This window comes from Aplidium turbinatum, chromosome 7 (assembly GCF_918807975.1).
Source record: "Aplidium turbinatum chromosome 7, kaAplTurb1.1, whole genome shotgun sequence".
NCBI classification, from domain to species: domain Eukaryota; kingdom Metazoa; phylum Chordata; class Ascidiacea; order Aplousobranchia; family Polyclinidae; genus Aplidium; species Aplidium turbinatum.
Window position 1 is genome coordinate 30626756 of NC_137478.1, and position 19854 is coordinate 30646609.

The 19854-nt window shown below is 37.8% G+C and overlaps 1 protein-coding gene across 1 annotated transcript; it reads left to right on the forward strand.

Annotated features, from left to right (window-relative positions):
• Positions 1-1903: 1903 nt before the first annotated feature.
• LOC145774112 (L-sorbose 1-dehydrogenase-like) lies at positions 1904-15918 on the forward strand. Its single transcript, XM_082585264.1, has 13 exons — positions 1904-2042; positions 2721-2781; positions 5686-5833; positions 6439-6718; positions 7346-7469; positions 8159-8381; positions 9888-10007; positions 10620-10729; positions 11794-11899; positions 13042-13234; positions 13609-13711; positions 14063-14182; positions 15207-15918. Exons 1-13 carry the CDS (start codon positions 1928-1930, stop codon positions 15343-15345), a joined length of 1842 nt encoding a protein of 613 aa, XP_082441390.1. The 5' UTR covers positions 1904-1927; the 3' UTR covers positions 15346-15918.
• Positions 15919-19854: the final 3936 nt, after the last annotated feature.

Below are 19854 nucleotides of genomic sequence, written 5' to 3' on the forward strand. Positions count from 1 at the left end.
CAGCCAGTTTAACGTTATTTCCAGAAGTAGCACAGACATTGCAGCACTGAAACATAACATACCATACAGCATGTAAGATCATGCTTCTGGAGAGACACAACAATAACAAATAAACGGTGATGAACTGCTTTATTTTGGTTAACAACGCACGAGTACAAAATAATTGACACGGCGAGAAGAACACAATAAACATAATTTACAAAAAGGTATGCAGAGAATGTGATCCGACTAAATTCCACCAAGCAAGTTATCTAACAGTTAAATAAACATTTCCTCATTCAATTCACCATCATCCTCCCATTCGAGTTCACAGCATACACAATGTCTGTGGTAAGTTTTTCCCCAATTACCGTACTATTGTATTCCTACCGCTCTCGTATCCTGCTTTCTACTTCTTTGGCATCCTAGTCTTCCTAGATCAAGTCCAACAAACACTATAATAATAATACTGTACTTTGAAAACGGCCAAACAAGGTCCAAAAAAAAACTAAAGGGCTAAACTAAAATTTAAAGAACCAACTGGTTTTCAAAAAGGGCCAATAAGCCAAACCAAAATTGGAGAGCTAACTAGCTTTCAAAAGGCCAAATTTCTGAAATTGGCCCCAAAAAAGCCAACCTGGCAATCCTTCAACTCACTATAGAAAAAGGTCATGCTGATGTTAGACTCGGAACTCGGTCAGAGCCGCGTATGAAAAGAAAACAGGATGAAAAATCAGAAAGTCTAGAGTTGCCAAAACAATACGTTTTATTTCCATATTGCTGAAGCTTTACAGAAAAATCTAGGAAATAGTTCTCAGCCTGCTCAAAAAGAGCCAACAAAGAGCCAACGGGCCAACCAAAAATTTGGGGGCCAAACAGCTTCAAAAAGAGCCAGATTTCTGAAAGTTGGCCCCAAACAGGCCAACCTGGCTAGTTGATTGATTAAACATGCCCAATCTCATTGCATTATGCCAGTGTTGCCAGACATTACCAAATGACTATGCCACGCCACGCAAACTCACTACGAAAAATTTTCATTCTCATTCTGTCACATTCTTATTTGAAAAACAAACTAATTTCACTCACAGTTTTTTTAATTTGAATAAATTTTAGCGTAGTTGGAGAAAGTAATAGTAATTTGTGAAATTGTGTAGTTCTAAAAAAAAAGGTTTGGGACAAAGCCTGCACTGAAAAGCTGGCAATGTGGGCGTTGAAGAAGGTCAATAATATATATTTTTTAAATATTATCAAAAGAGTTTGCGGAAAAACAGCTTTAAAGCAATGTGAAGAACTTTTTCTTATTTTTTTTTTAGAGTCATTACAATGAAATAGGACTGCTCAATGGTTGTGCAAATCGAAATATTTTATTAGAAATTGTGATAAATAAAATGCTTCTGGCAACATTTGTTGCAATTAAGACTGCAGAATGCACCATTGCTGCAATGCATTGGCTGAATTTTGCAAGAAAAACTATGTTAGCTTCTGATCCTTAAACGTTGTTGCTCTTTAGGCTGTATTATAAGTGTTTTTTAAAGTTCACAATAGGTTGCATTTAAGCAAAATACTATTTTTATGTTTTAAAAACAATATAATGGCAATCGATTGTATTTTGCTACTATTCATGGTTTGGTTTTGAATCTTTATCCTGGGACTGACAAAGCCTGCAAGGTTATTCCTGGCGATTTCGCATACTTGTAGAGGCTCTTGATGCAGGGCCGTTTACCGAGATTGGTAAAGCAAAGTTTTCCAATTGTTGAACTGTTGTTGCCGGGAAATTATTCCATTCACTAGATGCCGCTGAATGGACAGCAGTTCTGAAATGCATTGCTCAAACGCACACCCTGAGAGTCGAACCAGCGCCGCTTGATCTTGAAGCTTCTTCGTTCACATAATGATGTATATGTAACACTTTTTTTAGGTTTCTGACATTGATAAAGTCAACTTTGCAATGCTTAAGTCAATTTTTATTGTTGTAGCAATTGCTGTATGCTCTCCTTACATTTTAAACTGGTATTATTCCATCAGCATATCTGAACCATTGCAAGAGTATGATTTTATCATAGGTAATTAAAGTTGTTTGTTAACACACTTGTGGTCTTTAAATTTTACTTGGTAGAAGCTTATTTTGCCATGTATAAATCATGTTTGTAATTATAATTTTTTAAAGACTTGCATATAGACTGCAATCAACAGTACTTCATAGAATATGCCGGACAGCTACCGTAACAAAAGAGACTGCTTTAGTTCAATTATTTTGGTTTTGTTAGTAAAATACTGCTTTGTTATCACAAACATTATTTAATTGCACAAAGATGGCAGTGAACGGCAAACAAGTCAACTAGGTCCAGTGCAATAAATAATTGTTTAGTCATCAAATCACGTGCTCTTACTCTGGTATGCCAATTTGTGTCTTGTCAAGGCAGTGTCTTGTCTGTTTTGACAAAAGTTGAACCAATAAGCATCAGTATTCAGCAACATGCAGCTTGGGTAGTTTTTGCTTTATTTGTTTAATATGTGATAACCACTGGGGAACCTTGTTGCGGTTAACGTTCCAAATAGGAGTATGTGGAATGTCGCCATTTAGCCGGATTGAAATTTTCTGATGTTTAATCCTTGCAATACGGCAAACAAAAAACATAAAACCTTGCGCTGACTAACTAACACAATATACAATATGCAAAGATATTTTTTTAACATAACATCAATTCAACACTAAATATTCTTTGAACTGATATTTTCAGTTGGAGCTGGAACTGCTGGCAGTGTGATTGCAAATCGATTATCTGAAATACCAAACATTAAGTAAGTCGAAATGATGTGGCCTGTGCTGGATAAGTTTGCGCTTTTTGGAGACCTGGTAAACTGTCTCGTTTGTTTACGGTCGATTATATGTATAGTCAAACAGGCAAATGCGCGGAGGTTTTTTAAAAACTTTATTCTACATCATTTAATAAGCGGAAAATTCGTCTTGTTTTTGTTCAATTATGTTGGTCTAGTACTGCTCTTTAATCATGCAAAAAATTGCAAACTTGCGACTTGTGGTTTTGCGTCACGGTAATTATCGCAATCACTCGCGCATTCCCGCACTTTTTATTAATGCGCGTCGCGCGTTGGCCTAACGCTCGCGCATTTGCAAATGCGCGGTCCATGATAAAACTAGTGAATTACGTCTTTAAACAACAGCAAATAAATCTGCCACTTATTGCCACACTCTCCAGTTTGCACAAGTAAATGTTTTAACAGTGATTCAACGTCGTTAGACGTTAAATCAACGTTAAAACATCGACTTTTCCTGGCTGGGTTGTTTTAACTCTAGACCTGACGATTCATTTACTAGTTTCGCAAAAAAAAAACGTTTCTTTAACACAGAAGTTTTATCAACGTTACCTCATTGTTGTGAGTGGATTATTTTGTTATAGGTACAAACAGTAAACAAAAATACTGCAATAATCGTAAGAATTCCCAGCAACGGGGATCTGCGAAGAGACCATGAGTCTTCGAGTCAAGCAGATACCCTTATTTTTAATAAAAATCTTTATTTGCGATAGCAGTTAATTAACCGAAAAGTACGGTACAAATGATCGATAAACTTTACCAGTCACTACGGACAAATACATTGAAATCAAGAAATAACATGATGAATATTTCAAAAACGAAATGGAGTCAAGAGTGTTAGTTGCTAAACTGCTGCAGAAATATAAACAAAAATAGAAAATAACAAAAAAGTAAATCAAAATTACTCATCAAAATTATTTTCTTAAGATCGTTCTCACCTTTTAAAAAGAAAATCACAACCTCTTCTTTTATAAATTTAGTGTTTTCGCCCATTTAACCTCAGACAGCAAAATCCGTCATTTTTACTATGATTCAACGTCTGCAGACGTTGAATCAATGCAAAAATAACGGATTTTGCTGTCTGGGCTACTGAGCCATGTGATAAATGAAATCACATGGCAATTATCACATGGCTCAGTAGCCCAGACAGCAAAATCCGTTATTTTTGCATTGATTCAACGTCTGCAGACGTTGAATCATAGTAAAAATGACGGATTTTGCTGTCTGAGGTTAAATGGGCGAAAACACTAAATTTATAAAAGAAGAGGTTGTGATTTTCTTTTTAAAAGGTGAGAACGATCTTAAGAAAATAATTTTGATGAGTAATTTTGATTTACTTTTTTGTTATTTCCTTCGGTTGCGTCATAATGAATTACGTAATTCCAACTCATCGAAAGAGGAGCAACATACGCGCGCCGGTATTTAAAAGAGAATAACGGAGAAGAGAAAAAAGTAGGAACCGAGGTAAAGTTGTTTACCATAAAAATGAGCATCACCGCGCAATAACGAAATTCTCGAAAACCTTTTTGAATACGCTGATTAATGATTTTAATTGGGAAAGAAAGCCAGAAAGTAGAAATTTTTTCATTCAGGTTGAAGTGAAACCACTCTACGTTGGACTAAAGCGCAAAGTAACTCTGTCACGTTGCCTTGCAAAGCGGCAAATCAAAGTTCGCAAAACCGGTCGTAAAGTTGATTTTGCGCAAAAAATAGGTGGTTGAAATCAATGCTTGATTATTCCTAAGTTTGACGTGATATAGGCATAATGATTTTTTGTAGTCAGAGTGTGAAGATGGAGTTTTGATATTATCGTATTGAATCGCCGGTTAATACTTGTTTTGATACTTTAATTTGATGGACCGCGCATTATCGTAAAAACTGTCCGACCGCGCATTTGCCAGTTTGACTATATGTTTTGCATGTCTGTTGTATATATGGTGTACTACTGTACAATTGTCCATTCATCTGTAGACATTGCTGATTTTTCCAGCAATCTGCTTTTTTCTTTGATTGTTATAACAGTCTACCCTGCTTATTCAGACCATTTTTTGTTGTCCCAAATTCAATTTTCTGTGCAATTTCCTCGCTTCTTATCATTTCACTTAAACGGATATGTTAAAGTTAATGTTTTTTGTTTTTTTTTACATGTGTTTTGTGAAAAGCTGTTGCAATAGTAGCTGTAGATATCATGTTACGTGCTCAAAATACAATTTTGGAGTGAAGACAATAGTAAAAATATGCCTATTACATTATAAGTTCAATTTTCATCTGATTAACAATAACTATGATGCAACACCGAGTGCTGTACTGTGCAGCAGAATGAATGCTTTTAGCCCTTTAATAAAAGTGGCTACAAAAATAATGTAGATAGGACACTTCATGAAAAAATTAAAACTCCTAACATAATGACAACTACTTTTTGAAAATGCTAGGTAGGAAGGTAGATAACATGGCAGGGTATCAACTATGAAAAATGTTATTAAAAAATAAATTCTCTTAATTAGACCACCTGCTTAATCTGACCAATTTGGCTTGGTCTTGATGTAATTCAATTAGTCCAGCTGTAATTCATTCAATATTTTCTTTAGTTGTAACCATGTCAAGTACTTTTGCAGTTATGAAAGCTGGGAAACCTGATAAAAGATGTTATATTTTGAACTATGCTCAACCAACTAAGCAACAAAACGTTTTGTTAGTTATTTTTGAGCTCAAGAGAAACATAGATTTGCCCCAAAGTACTGGTACCTTAACTAATTTGTTTACTTTTTTGTTATGTTAGGACACATTTTGTTTAACCATATTTTACAGTATATAATATACAGAACAACTGAGAAGTTTAATAAAAATCAATTAGTTTCAAATATACTTCAGAGTTCTTCTTGTGGAAGCAGGAGGGGAAGCTCCTCTTAATCCGATTGTGAGCACTCCTGTGTTAATGACATTGCTTCAAAGATCTCAATACGATTGGAAATACCTTACTGAGCCACAAAAATATTCAAGCGATCACCTGAATGATAGGGTAAGCAAATATGAAATGTAAATTTTGCAGTGATGTACGCGCATACAAAGAATATTGACGCCATCAGCGGAAACGCAAACGTTCGAAAAACCATACGTCGTATGCGTCAACGTAACTTGTAAAAAAAGTTGGCGGCGTCAGCGCATACACTAGCGTAAACTCATTTTGTTTGCTAGGTGCCAAACATTCACACGGTATAAACCACTCGAAACAAACAAGTTTTATTTTGAATTTCCACGAAGAAACACAAGCATCTGAAAGTGTTCATCTGACATTTTGCTGCGTTTAGGTTTCAATATGTCTTTGCCCATTGAAAATATTCTTTCAACTTATTCAAAATTTGGAAAGTTTGATAAAAAAAAATGCAAACAACAGCTAAGACATTAAAAAGTATGCGTTGACGCTATGCGCTAAAAAACCGCGAAAACTTTACGGCGTAGCCTCAAGCGACCACTATCCAAAAAAATGTGGCCGCAAGCGTTAGCGTAAACAAACAGTCTACGGCGTAGAATTTGCGGCATATACGTACATCTCTGAAATTTTGTAGGCTATTCAATTTTTGTTTATACAAGGCTTTGTAGTTTCTCTTTTTCGTATTTTTTCAGAGAAGCTCTTGGCCCAGAGGAAAAATCCTTGGTGGCTCAAGTGCTATAAACTACATGGTGTACACAAGAGGAAGTCCTAAGGATTATGATTCTTGGAGCAAACTAGGGTTGAACGGATGGAGCTATGAAGATGTTCTTCCATATTTTAAGAAAAGTGAAAGGATGAATGACAAAGAATTTGAGAATTCAAAGTATCATGGTTTTGATGGATACTTGAATGTTGGTGTCCGTAGAGAACATGAAGCTGCAGATTGGTTTGTGGAAGCTGGAAACGATTTAGGTTATGACTTAAAGCATTCATTTGTGCGTTATTTCTCTTTTATATGAAATAGCATAGAGTTATATACCATACTGTAAGATAGGGTAGGTGTATGGTTGTTTGGTTGGTTTTGAATCTTTATCCTCAAACTAACAAAGCCTCTGATAAGTTATTCCTTGCAGTTTCACATACTTGCAAAGGCTTTGAACCACTGACGCAGGGCTGGTTGCCGAGATTGACAGAGTGAAGTTTCTTTGTGTTGTTGCCAGGAAATTATTTTATCTACTAGTTGCTGCTGAAGGGAGAGCAGAAATGCGTTGTTCAAGTGCACATGCGGGAGCCAAAGCAATAGCTTGATCTTGTCAAGCCATTTGAGCTAAGATCACTTTCTTATTGGTTGGATCTTCTCCACTCAGCATCCCCTTGTTGATTGTGGTGATTGTATTTCATTGAGTCTCCCGCTGGTGCACAATGCTTCCCAATCCCATCACTTTATTAGCTTAAATGTTGCTAAAAATGAATATTAGCTTATTATTTTGATAAATGTTTCAACTTCCATTAATCAATTTTTATCTAGATTTTAGACCAGTTGGTCTGTTATGCTTGAGTTTTTAATTTAATCTAATTTTTGAATTGTAACTTTAACAGGATACAAGAGCATTGATTACAATGGAATTGAAGATGAAGGGTTTTCTCGTGTTCAGAGCACAATAGTGGATGGAAAGCGAGAGACTGCGGCTACTGCTTTCCTGTATCCATTTGCAAATCAAAGGTATTTGGTCAGCAAAATTAATCAACATAACGGCAGGTATTGGGCTGATGAAAGCAAAGACTGCCTTCTCTTTAGTAGCCTTAAGAAGAAGTTCAGCCGAAGAAGTATTGTGAGATTGAAGAAATATGTTGTGTTTTCTTTCATTGGGCAAATGCCTTCAGACTTCAAAATCCTTTCAGTTTTTCTTGAAACTTTCGAATACTTGTAGAAAAGAGACATTGAACCAGTGGCACAAGTGTTGTTGCCTATAATTTGAGTAAAGTGACTTATTTCAGCTAATAGGTGCCACTAAATAAAGATTGGAGAAATATCTTCGAAGGATGTTGCTTTACACTGTTTACAGCACACCCCAAAGCCATTGCAAGCGTTGAGCTGATTTAATTGCATTTTAAACACTTTAACTACCTTTGAGGTGACGTATATCTGTGTTATTGTCACCTCGGCCATCCTTGGCCTCTTTGTAGACAAAGTTTGCAAAATTTTTAGGTTGTTTTTGTTCTGTGTCGCTTCAGTTAGAATCAGTCGGGTTCTTGATAAATAAACCGAAGTTAAAAAAGTTGGAGCCACTTTTCCAGAGCAAAGGTTGAACCAGTCTTGCTTGATCTGCATTATTTTGATCACCGATTTATTTGAGTGCACCTGTAAACACTGGTCTGATTGGTGTATCATTTTTCATGTCATTTCCCCAGAAAGAACCTCCACGTCATAACAAACGCTCACGTCACTCGAGTTTTGTTCAAAACCAGCACTGGCGACTTCCCACAAGCTGAAGGCGTCGAATTTGTTCGAGAAGGTAAAACATACAAAGTTAAAGCGAGCAAAGAAGTGATAATAAGCGGCGGGGCTGTTGGAACTCCTCATCTTCTCATGTTATCTGGGATCGGACCTCAAGATCATCTCAAGGACAACAAGGTGTAGATTAAGTATCACCAATTTTACCATGAAACATACTTTGTCTTCTTATTGCCCTTTCAAAGCAAAATGTTAGTCCATTTTAGACTGGCGATTTTTGGCAGTATATAATAATCTTCTAATTCAATAAGAAGGCAGTGCCGTATGCGATTATTGTACTCGTCATACAAAATTGATTAGTTGCATTTTCCAATTTTTGTTTATTTTGGTAGTAATATTAGTGAAATGAATTAGAATAACGTGCTTCCATGAGATTATTTCAATGTACACTTAGTATGTGTAATTTATATCGATGTTGAACTTGTTGGATTGTTGGCATAATCTAGCTCTTTAGTTCAATATTCAGCAAATAAATGCATAGACTTTGTTAATCGTTAACTACTTTAAAACCTCCTCGATGAGCAAACTCTGGCACATTCAACAATTTGTTATATTTTATACACTTCATTCGATCAAAGGCATTATGTTCCCGCAGCATAAGCATTATGTGGCACAGTGGTCTTCAATTTCAGATTCTCATAGTCAACTACCCTGCTGTGTAGTTGCTGCGAATTCTGCTAAAGAAGATATTTGAACCATAGACAAGCAAAACAAAGTAACCTTAGCTGGTTTAACATAATGTATTACACACAAAACAAATATATCACATAATGACTCAAACGTTTTCGACACGTACGTGTGTCCTCATCAGGAATTAAATCTGCAATATATATACATAAAATGAAAGTTTGTAAGATAAATTTGACTTTGCACTATACCTGTAACGACACTCCGGACTGAAAAGCACAAACTGAACAAATGATACAAGATGATTACGAGTAAATTATACGGTGGAAAACAGATCACATGAGATGTAAACTACAGCTACAGGCATTTGACAAACAATTAGAACACACACAAAAGGAACGATGAGCCATAGGCGAATGACTACCTGTTGAGAGCTGGATTGTTCCGTTCGATTCTTAAGGCTTCCATGATCTTAGTCTGAAAATCATATCTTCCTCGAGAGATGTTGGTCGATCGAGACATTGTCAGTGCACGTTTCACAAGAGGCGATGTGCTCTTTAATTGCACTTTTGGTTGTTAAGTTTGGGTTTAAGTGCTCCCCGGCCCTTGTTCACAAATGTCTGGTTGACATACCAATGTATGCAATTGATTGAGTTTCGCTTTAGCAGCATGATCGTTGCTTACTTCACAGTGTAGATTCTAACGATCTGTTTTAGCCTGATGCTGCGAGTTCGTTGTGGCAATATCGAATTACACTAGCTTTCGGAACACAGTTCCCTAGTCATGTGCTATGACGAAAAAACAGATCGTTAGAATCTACACTGTGAAATACCAATGTATATATGTCCGGTTTGCGTCATATTTTGATGCAATAAATTAGCAAATCGGAAATTTTTTTTGATGTTTATTTTTCTAGAATTCATGGCAGATTCAAGCTGTATGCACAACCGCATGCTGTATAACACTGTTCATATTGTAGCTCAGTAACCTTACTTGTAGATTCCCGTGGTAGCTGATCTTCCAGGTGTTGGGTCGAACCTACAAGATCACGTGATGCTTGCGATTGCCTTTCAGAGCAAGGAAAATATTGAAGGTCGCGTAATAACTTCTGATAATCTTGTAAGTTGGTACTGCTATTTTGCATCATCAAATTCTGGCATTTACACAATATATAATCTAAACCTGTTAATGTAATTTAGTAAAAATCGATTTCGTTATAGTAATAGCATCTTCTTCTTCAAGTTGTACCCTAATTTTACTGGCCATGAAACTTGAAACTCTAGTTGAATATTTGTTGGCTGTATGGTTGCGTGGTCAGCCTGTTCATGTGAACGACGATCGATAGGCTGATGGTTTGATGCTCACCTAAAACTTCAGGGTTTTTACTTATACGAGCTACAACGCGGCACACACTTGTTGACACAGCAGGAAGTGGCCACGATGATTGGCTTTCTATTTTGTTTTGATAGTAACCGTATCTCTGGCCTTCGTTTTTACTGACTTCACACCTGTATTGTCCATTGTCGTCCCAGCAAACCTGCGTAGAGACAACCTAGTTTATCAGCTAAACACAGCCAGCTGTTCGGGAGGAAGGCCGACCTTCTAAATTAGTTGGTTCTTTTGAATTTAACTCATTTTCTCTGCAGTGTGACGTTTCAACAGCGTTGCGATGCCTTACCGTGTGTGATGTACCTTTTTGCTTCATGTCAATCAACTACTGTATTTTTTTAGCTCTCTCTATCCAACATCCTCTCATACTTGTCCGATGGAAGTGGTGACTTAGGCAGTCCAACAATAGACTCAATCGCCTACTTGAAGTTGGGCGAGGATAAGGACAAAGAGTGAGTGACGTTTAGTCCAACAAAGTTGTTGAACTTTTCCTGCACCTTCTATACATTAGCATCGTATAAGGTTGTCTGGAGTTAAAAGGTTGATATGTCGTACGTATGGTAACAGGCGTCCTGTCGCGGAATGGCCCGTTTCGGTGAGTCCGATTCGGTGAGTCCAATTCGGTGAGTCCGATTCCCCATTCGGTGATTTTTTGAATTTTTTTTTTTAATTATCGGGTACCGTAGCCTAATTATCATTGCCGTTTTAGGGTTAGGGGTTAGGAGTTAGGAACTCACCGAATCGCACTCACCGAATAGTAGCAGACCCTCCTGTCGAGGCCGGCCTGTCGCTGGACAACTGATCACGGCCGATCTGTCGCTAGAACATCTCATCACTGGGTACATCTCGCAACCAGACGACTTGACGGGAATTCCTTACTAATCCGATGAACGCTTCCTCATCATTGTATGCTCATAGCTGGTTTAACTCGAACCTTGGACATCTGTTGATTTATTTTAGAAAACAGCAACAGAGTAATCTTTAAACTTCTAACTCCAATACCGGTTGATTGCTGATGTTTTTAATATTTTACTATTGATGAAAAATACTTAATTTTGATCAAAAATGCAAGCCGCCGAATCCAAACACACAAATGATGAGAAATACAAAGTTCATAAGGCACGGTTTACAATCGGGCAAATATGGCATGTTAAACGTACATTAGCATTAGTGTTAGTTGCTCAGGCTAGTTTTATTAGAAAAAATTCGAATATAACCATTAACCATTGACGGAAACTTAAATCGCGCAATTTTGTGTAGACCACAGAAGAGTTATAAGGGAAATTTGTGAATTAATTAATTGTGAACGAATTCGCGTCAAGTCGCCTAGTGGTGAGATGTAAGGCGAGAGATCGGCCGTGGTCAGTTGTCCAGCGACAGGTCGGCAGCGACAGGATGTCGTGTATCCGTCGCACATTATATTAAATACGCATAGAGCATTTGTTATTAGTTTGGCTGGAGTTTAATTTGAAGCTACATTTGCTCAATTGAAACGAGTTGAGATTTTCCGTTTCAGATCAAAAGCCCCCGATGTATTTCTTTTGTTCCAATCCTTGCAAATGGGCGTTGATGATCGTAACGGAGCATACCAGGCTATGGAAATCATGAACACAAGAGAAGATGTAAGATTCCAAAACAGATGCCTATAATTATTTTAATTGCCTTGCTTCGAAGACGTTAGACTTAGCTGAATATTTATAATAATAATAACACTGGTCAACACAACTTTTCTTGCATGGAGTTTTTCAATGGATTTAGAGTAATTTTGGGGTGCTGAATCCGAATCTGACCTCAGATTTGTCCTATCACGTCAGGTTTGTGAGATGTGATAACAGCAAATTGTTACTTAATATAGCACAATGTGTATGTGCAATAAACGCAACGTCAAATCTTCCACTTTTGACAATATCCAGAAATCCAGGCCATGTAGTACATAAGTAGCTGAAATACACCCACCAACTATAATTTTGATACCAATTTGTTTTCTAAGCAACATTATTAACCATGCGGTAGTAACAAGCTAAAAGGGAGGCTAAAAGTATAACTGACCCCCACCCCCGTCAATGTTTTGCATGAAACCACAAAGATTTAAACAGGCCTATGGCAATGCTTGTTCAGTAACCTTATTTAAGCTGTTTTGGCCTGTCTAACACTGACCTTTCGTTATAGCACTGCATATGTGGGTGGCAAACGCAACGCCAAATCTTCCACTTTTGACAAAAGTAGCAATTTGCTGTTATCATATCTCACAAACCTGACGTGATAGGATAAATCTGAGGTCAGATTCGGATTCAGCACCCCAAAGTTACCCTAAATCAGTTCTCAAAGCCCATGCAAGACAAAAAATTTTTTTTTGTTGTTGACCAGTGTAATGCTTGTTTTTATATAGCGATGGATACAGCATCCATCACAGAATGCGTTTCTCCTCAGCGCTTTACAAAGCATAATATGCAGTGTCAATGCAGCCTGATTACATTATTAACCGAATCTGAGTACATTATTACTTAAATCTATTCCATTGCTCAGTGCCTATGATTGTTAACAATGCCACGTTGCTTCTAACTCTCAATACGAGGAAGGAACATGATGATGATAGCAGTGTTTTATGTTTGTTATAATCTTGATTTCATCTTCATCCTTTTTTGGCTTGATTTGCTTTGACTGAGTTAATGGCTCTGCTTATGCAAGAACCATTGGCTTGAAGTTTAAATGTATTTGAAACCCGTTGGCGCTTTGGGATCTCAACAGCTTGTTTATATTTCAGCACATGGACGCTTGTGCAGAGCACGCTAGATCAATTGGCGAGGACAGTGTCTTTGACTTCAACGTCGTTGTGTCAACCACCCACCCCAAAGACAAAGGGGCGATCCGTCTAAAATCAAGCAATTGCATGGACCATCCTGTCATTGATATGCAATACTTGTCCGATCAAGAAGATGTGGATGATTTAGTTAAAGGTAAGAAATTAAGTCTAGAAAGTTAAAGCTCTGTGTTCATCCACAAACATACCAATAAAACAATAAATATTATCGAACAGCAACAAAATGGCCAACGCCAAGCTGGAAGGCCAAGCAGAACGACTTATATCAAATTACACCCTCATTGAGATCTTTAGAAGATCGTTTTCAGAACCTTCTGAAGATCCCAATAAGTGTGTAGCAGGCTTTCAAGGTTGTTAGGAAAATAGTAACTAACCATATACTTATATAGGCTACATATAAATTCAAGATAAGATGTTTACAATTTGACTTGGCTACATTAAACATGTGCAGTTGTGCACTGCAGTTAACTTTCTGTCTATTCATTTTGTATTTTTGTGAATGATTTTAAGGGCTCCGGTTTCTGGAGAAAATGGAACAAACTCCAACCTTTAAATCTCGTGGAATGAAAATGTTTTTTGCATCTGCACTATGCGAAGCGAAAGAAGAACCAAGGTAATTATTTTTGTCAAGGCCACTACTTCCGCACCAATAGCAAAAGTATTTTTCACGGTTTTTCTTCTGCTTTTTTGACGTTTTAAATAAAGTCTATATTTTATTTCCTGGTAGTTTTTAAAAGAACGTATTCACTGTTCAACACGAAGTTTGCGAAAAGACCATGCGATTATCAATGCTCTGAAGCATTTGGTTGCAGCCACAACAACATTTCAGTAACCAGCAGCAACTTTTAAAGTCTCATATTTGGACATTTGTCGAAGTGTTCAACCAACAGGCTTCAACTGTGACAATGTAGCCTATTGCTGCGATATACTGTATTTTGTCAGAAAACATATTTTGTTGTGCCAGGAGCGACGAGTATTACGAATGCTATGCGAGAAAGCATCTCTTCACTGAATACCATCCCTGCTGTACTGCGAAGATGGGGAGGAAGGGTGATGAAATGGCGGTGGCTGATGAGAGACTGAGGTTTGTTCAATTGTTTGCTATTGTGCTACTCGCCGTGTTGTTTATGACGTCAAACCATCCCTGCTGTATCGCCAAGATGGGAAGGAAGGACTATAAAATGGCGGTGGCTGATCAAAGATTGAGGTTTGTCTCAGAACAGTCTGCGTCTCGCTTTAAATCATTTATTGGAAGTTGCTTTCATACATTAAAATTGAAACCACCAAACGCCAATGTCATATTCAGGGCCGTTGAAAGGATAATTTTGGCCCGGTACCAATAAGTTTCTTGGGCCCAAGATCAAGACACTTCAAAGCTGAGTTTTTTATTTCGCTGAGACTTTTCGGCCATTTGTCCGAAATGACTTGAAAAAAATGCATTTTTTATTTATTTCAGTCATTTTTGGTCATATATAGTCAATTGACTTTGAATTTGCTCTGCTTTGCTTTTTTGCTTAGCATTGAGCACTTTTTTGTAGTATTGATAGTTTTCATTGTCAATTGACTATATATTTTTTCGGACATTTTGACCGAATTGACTATTTTTTTCGGACATTTTGCTAAAAAATCGGTCAATGACCGATAAATGACCGAAAAAAAAAACCCAGCATCAAAGTAATCCCCGTGGTTTCTTAACGTTCCCGGCCCCCTTGGAAAGGTTACGGGCCCCTAAAACCATCCCTGGTCCAAAACTACCCAATTGACACTCTTGCTCGAGATCACTCGCCAAACCAGAGTGATCGGAAGTTGGAACGTGAGCTTTCTGTAAGTATGGATTCGATGCCCGTACCTGGTCGTGTTCACTGTTCAAGGTCACGGTTACCTTTTCATCTGCTCCAAAGCATATGAAAGATGAAGACAGATCGATGTGGAGGCAGGGTGTGAAGGCGATTGCGGCATTTGGAGGTGAATCCGGCCACCCTCGGTAACGGGGACATCGCCGGATTAAAACTGGACTACTACCACATCGCATCTCAAAGTGTAGTTAGTTAAACATTGTAGTGCGATTAAGAAATGTCGCCTTCACCCGAAATCATTTTTTCTTTCAGAGTCTACAAAGTGAAAAGTTTACGGGTCGCTGACGCCTCGGTCATGCCGGATGTGACGTCAGGGAACTTGCAAGCACCTTGCTACATGATTGGTGAGAAAGCTTCGGATATGATCAAAGAAGATTGGAATCTACTGTAGATTATTTCTTGTTGCAAAGTTATCGAATTATTATCGTCTAGTCCAATTGCTCGTTTTGTTATTCTTGTATGAATGCTTCTTCACTATGAGATCATGTTTACTGTTTACTGACGTCAATTGTGCTATTATGACGTAACCTTTTCATATATTAACATGTTTGCAATTGTTACGCGAAAATTGTTTGAGATTTTTTGATGCTCTGAACTTAATTTCTTCAAGCATAACTGATATTCTTTGTAACGCATAAAATTGTGTCGCCTATCTCATGTTATTAGGTTACAACACACATCTACGCACTTATTGAAAGGAGATGCAGTCAACATTATTAACTTTTAGCACTAGTTGCACTGATGAATTTCATCAGATGAACGTTGCAACTAGTGCTAGAAACGATAATTGTCCTGATAAACACCCAAACTTTTTAGTATTAATTATTAACTTTTTCGTGTTTTGCAAAACGTTCACTACATAATGTAGCCTACTGGTGTCTATTTTTAATTTCCTTTGATTAATTTTTAAAATAATTTATTGTTGATTTTTTCTGGTGCTTTCAAATAAATCTGTCTGAGCTGACGTGCTGAATTACGGGCAACGTGAGACTGAGACAACGATGCAGCCAGGAATTTGTGTAGCAGTTGGGTGCGTAGGGGAACGTTCAAATATTATGTAACGCTTTTTTTCCGAATTTTTGACCCCCCCCTCCCCCATGTAACGCCAACGTAACGTTTTTTTCAACCCCACCCTCCCCCATGTAACGCTTTTTCACTACGAATTCAGCACAAAACACTACCATTCCGTACTCGAAAGCGTTACGTAACGTTTTGCTTGAACCCCCGATGTGACGCTAACGTAACGTTTTGCATAAACCCCCCCTCCCCCTCGAAGGAGTTACGTAATATTTGAACGTTCCCTAGTGTTATTTTTGATACAGAAACACCTTCTAACAGGTCACTGTGCAAAACTCAGTGTTTTAAGTTCGCTACTTGGTTACTCTCATTAGTGCCGATGGCTTAGTATAATGAGAACTTTATCTTCTCATCCCCCGATGCTTGGATCAAGTATGGGACTCACCTTTACCTATTCATTGGTGTATTTTGTTAGGCCTATGCCTTACACAACATCAACATTGCTACAACATAACGGTAAAATGACACAGCGTTCAAAAGAATTATCTTTTTTCAACGAGGAAAATTGCCAAAGGCACACGATATCTCACAAGTAGGCTAGACCGCTAGATGACTACTCATCCATGTTACACCAACTCAATATCATGTTGAAAGGTAATTTTTTTCAAGGCTGCTCTGATAGAATGAAGCTCTCGGTTTGTCCTCCCGTGTTATGTTTTGGCCTTCGGTCTGTTGCTTTTGCTGTGATGATTGGAAATGGTAGCCTAACCAGTTGATCTAAGTTATTTTATACTGCCCTTTCAACCTGAAAATAGGTTAGGCTTAGCCTACTGTCTTTGTTTACGCTATAACGTTGTAGCTTATGAGTTGACAACACAAAATTTACATTTATGGCTTTTAGACCAAAATGAAAGGCAAAGAGGTCACGGTCACAGTTCACTTTCTTAAGCTTCTGAATTTCAGCATGAAGAAAGATCAAGCGCTGCTGGTTCGACTCTCAGAGTGTGCTTCAGCGGTGTATTTCAAAGACTGCTCTCCATTTAGCGGCACCTAGCGAATTGAATCATTCACTGACAACACTTCGACAATCAAAACTTCACTGTCAATTTCGGTAAGCGCGCCTGCGTCATGGGTTCAGGCCCTCTAGGCTACAAATATACGAAACTGCCAGGAATAACCTATCAGAGGCTTTTTCAATCCAAGGATAAAGATTCGATCAGCCAAGCAATTTCAATTGGAAAAACCAGTAGGCTATATACATAAGCTGTTGACAATCACAGGCTATCTCAGTTTTGCTGAAATCCAATAAAAAACATCCCAATACTTTTGCACAACATGACATTTACAAAACAAATAAAAAACATTGTTGTCAAAATGTAGGCTACAGTGGTTGCTCTCTTTCAGAACAAACGCGAACACTTCATTGGTCACCATCGCTCTGAGGTTCAATTTTATTAGAAATGCTCGTAGTTTGCTCTCTAGCGTAGGGGAGATGCAGGAGAGTTGAGGTACAGGGAGAGTTGAACCACCACCTCTAGCAGAAATTCTGTTTAACATAATTGCACTCTACTGTCACTAGTGGTATGAAAAAACAATGTTACAGCTTCACTGTTATCAAGAAGGCTTCACGATGTAGCCACGGAAAGTTATCTTTGAAAATGCAAAAAATGTATCAAAAAGTAGATTTGACAAATTTCAGCATTTGCTTAAATAACCCTAGATCTATAAAAGATATTTAAATTACAAATATAGTGCAGGGTACCTTTGGAAAAGGTGATTGTATGCAACAATTACCATGCAGCTTCTTAAAAGCGTTTTGAAGAAATTCACGCTAAATTCAAAATGGTTACGATTAGGAGAGTTGAACCACCACGTCAAGGAGAGTTGAACCACATGGCTCAACTCTCCCTTTTATTTAATGAAATTTTTTTTTTCAAATCTACAATTCTAGCGTTTAAATTGTTGTTTTATGCTTAAAAACGATAGGCCTAAACAGTTAATTATTGAAGCAAAAATATCAAAGCAACTGGATTTTCGCTTCAACCTATTTGTTAAAACAGTCTAGCCAATCATGCAAATGTTTCAGGCATTGTGGTGAGTTATACAAAAGATCCTAAGCTATCTTTGCTGAATTATTTGTTATACTGTGATTGAATAGCTAACCTAACGGCTTATCTATTACAAGGGTCATCAATAATTAAAGTTGCAAGAGATCCAATTCAAAAACTGGCAAAGAAGGCGAACGTGGCCTATGGAACCATGTTCACAGTTCTCAAGAAGGATTTGAAGATGAGCCCATTTAAATACATGAAGAAACAGTTGCTAAATGTCATTACTATTGAGAAACGTCTCTCCAGAGCCAGAATTCTGCTCTCACGCATTGAAGGAGGCACGCGGCCAAACCTTGTGTTCAGCCATGAGAAGAAATTTGATGTCTAGTATCATTTTAACAGTCAAAATGATCGTGTTTGGTCAAGAAATGATTACATGGAACCCCGGGTAGTCACTCGGAGACAAGGGGCGGCAAAAGCAGTGATGGTGTGGGCCGCAGTCAACGAATCAGCAGGAAGGAGTCCATTGATTTTTGTGAACCAAGGAGTGAAATTAAACCAAGAAAACCACAGAAATGATATTCTTGAGGGTTTATTGTTGCCTTGGGCAAAGAAACACTTCAAAAAAACTTAACTGGTCATTCCAACAAGATTCTGTCCCATCACATGGAGCAAAGAGAACGCAAAACTGGCTTTCAGCTATAATGTGCCGTTCTTCATTTCCAAGGAAGAATGGCTTCCTTCATCCCCAGACCTGAACCTCCTGGACTTTGGTATCTGGTCTTACCTGGAGAACAAGGTTTCGACTAAACACCATCAAAGTTTGGAAGCGCTGAAGGCTAATCTGAAAAAAGAATGGACCTAAATACCTCAAAGAGTTATTTGTGACTTTTGAAGGTCCTTTTCGAAGCGTCTCCGACTTGTTATCGACGCAAATGGCGGACACATTGAGTAAAACTTGTTTTTCCTAAATACAGTACCGTAGTCTATAGCCTATGGCTGGAAATGATAGCAATCCATTCAATTGCAAGTTTATCAAAGAAGGTACCAACAGTGTATCTATTAAATGCTGTTGCCCTTGCTAATCATGTCGCTTCAGGAGTAGGCTATGTATCGACAACTTTTGGCGATCTTTGAATCCCAACCAGAAGCTTTGTCTTGCTTTCTTGTCCTCTTTCCAGCTATCGCGAATAACAACGTTACTTCTCACAGCAAATTCGTAGGCAAGCATGCGACATTTGTCTTTTGACCAGCCATAACAGGTAGAGGCCAAGTCTTTCACGTGATTGGCTAGCTCGGTTTCCATTTCCATTGTAAATATCATATTAGCTGTTTTACATTTCTTGTACGGTATCCAAAATTGTCATGACGTTTTTCTTTGCGTTTCTTAATCTATCGCTCTAATGTGGACCTGTTGTTGACCCCAAATTCGTTTGCAGCTGATCGAATCCAGGTGCCACGTTCATTTGCTTCAGCAGCACGCTGGAGATCTTCTTCAGAGCTACTACGAGTAGAAATCCGGGTGTATTTTATGGCACACTGCTTACAAGCTTGATGTTTTCTTTTAAAAAAGTCTGCATTCATAAAATTCTGTGGTGCATAAATATACAGTACTTTAGGCTTACAGATAGCTTACTGTTTAACAGAAAAAGTCATTCTTAACTGCACTCATTGTTTGTCAAAAGCACAAATTATGACCAGAGGTGGGCAAAGTTACTTTCAAAAGTAACTGAGTTACAGTTACAGTTACTTGGCCAAAATAGTAACTGAGTTACCGTTACAGTTACCGATTTCAAAAATGTAACTAGTTACAGTTACTAGTTACAGTTACT

Coding starts and splice junctions, on each gene's coding strand:
- LOC145774112 (XM_082585264.1), top strand. CDS start 1,928: ATGCTTAAGTCAATTTTTATTGTTGTAGCAATTGCTGTATGCTCTCCT. Junction 6,719..7,345: donor GGAAGCTGGAAACGATTTAG/GTTATGACTTAA, acceptor TAACTTTAACAG/GATACAAGAGCATTGATTAC. Junction 14,183..15,206: donor GTGGCTGATGAGAGACTGAG/GTTTGTTCAATT, acceptor TTTTTCTTTCAG/AGTCTACAAAGTGAAAAGTT.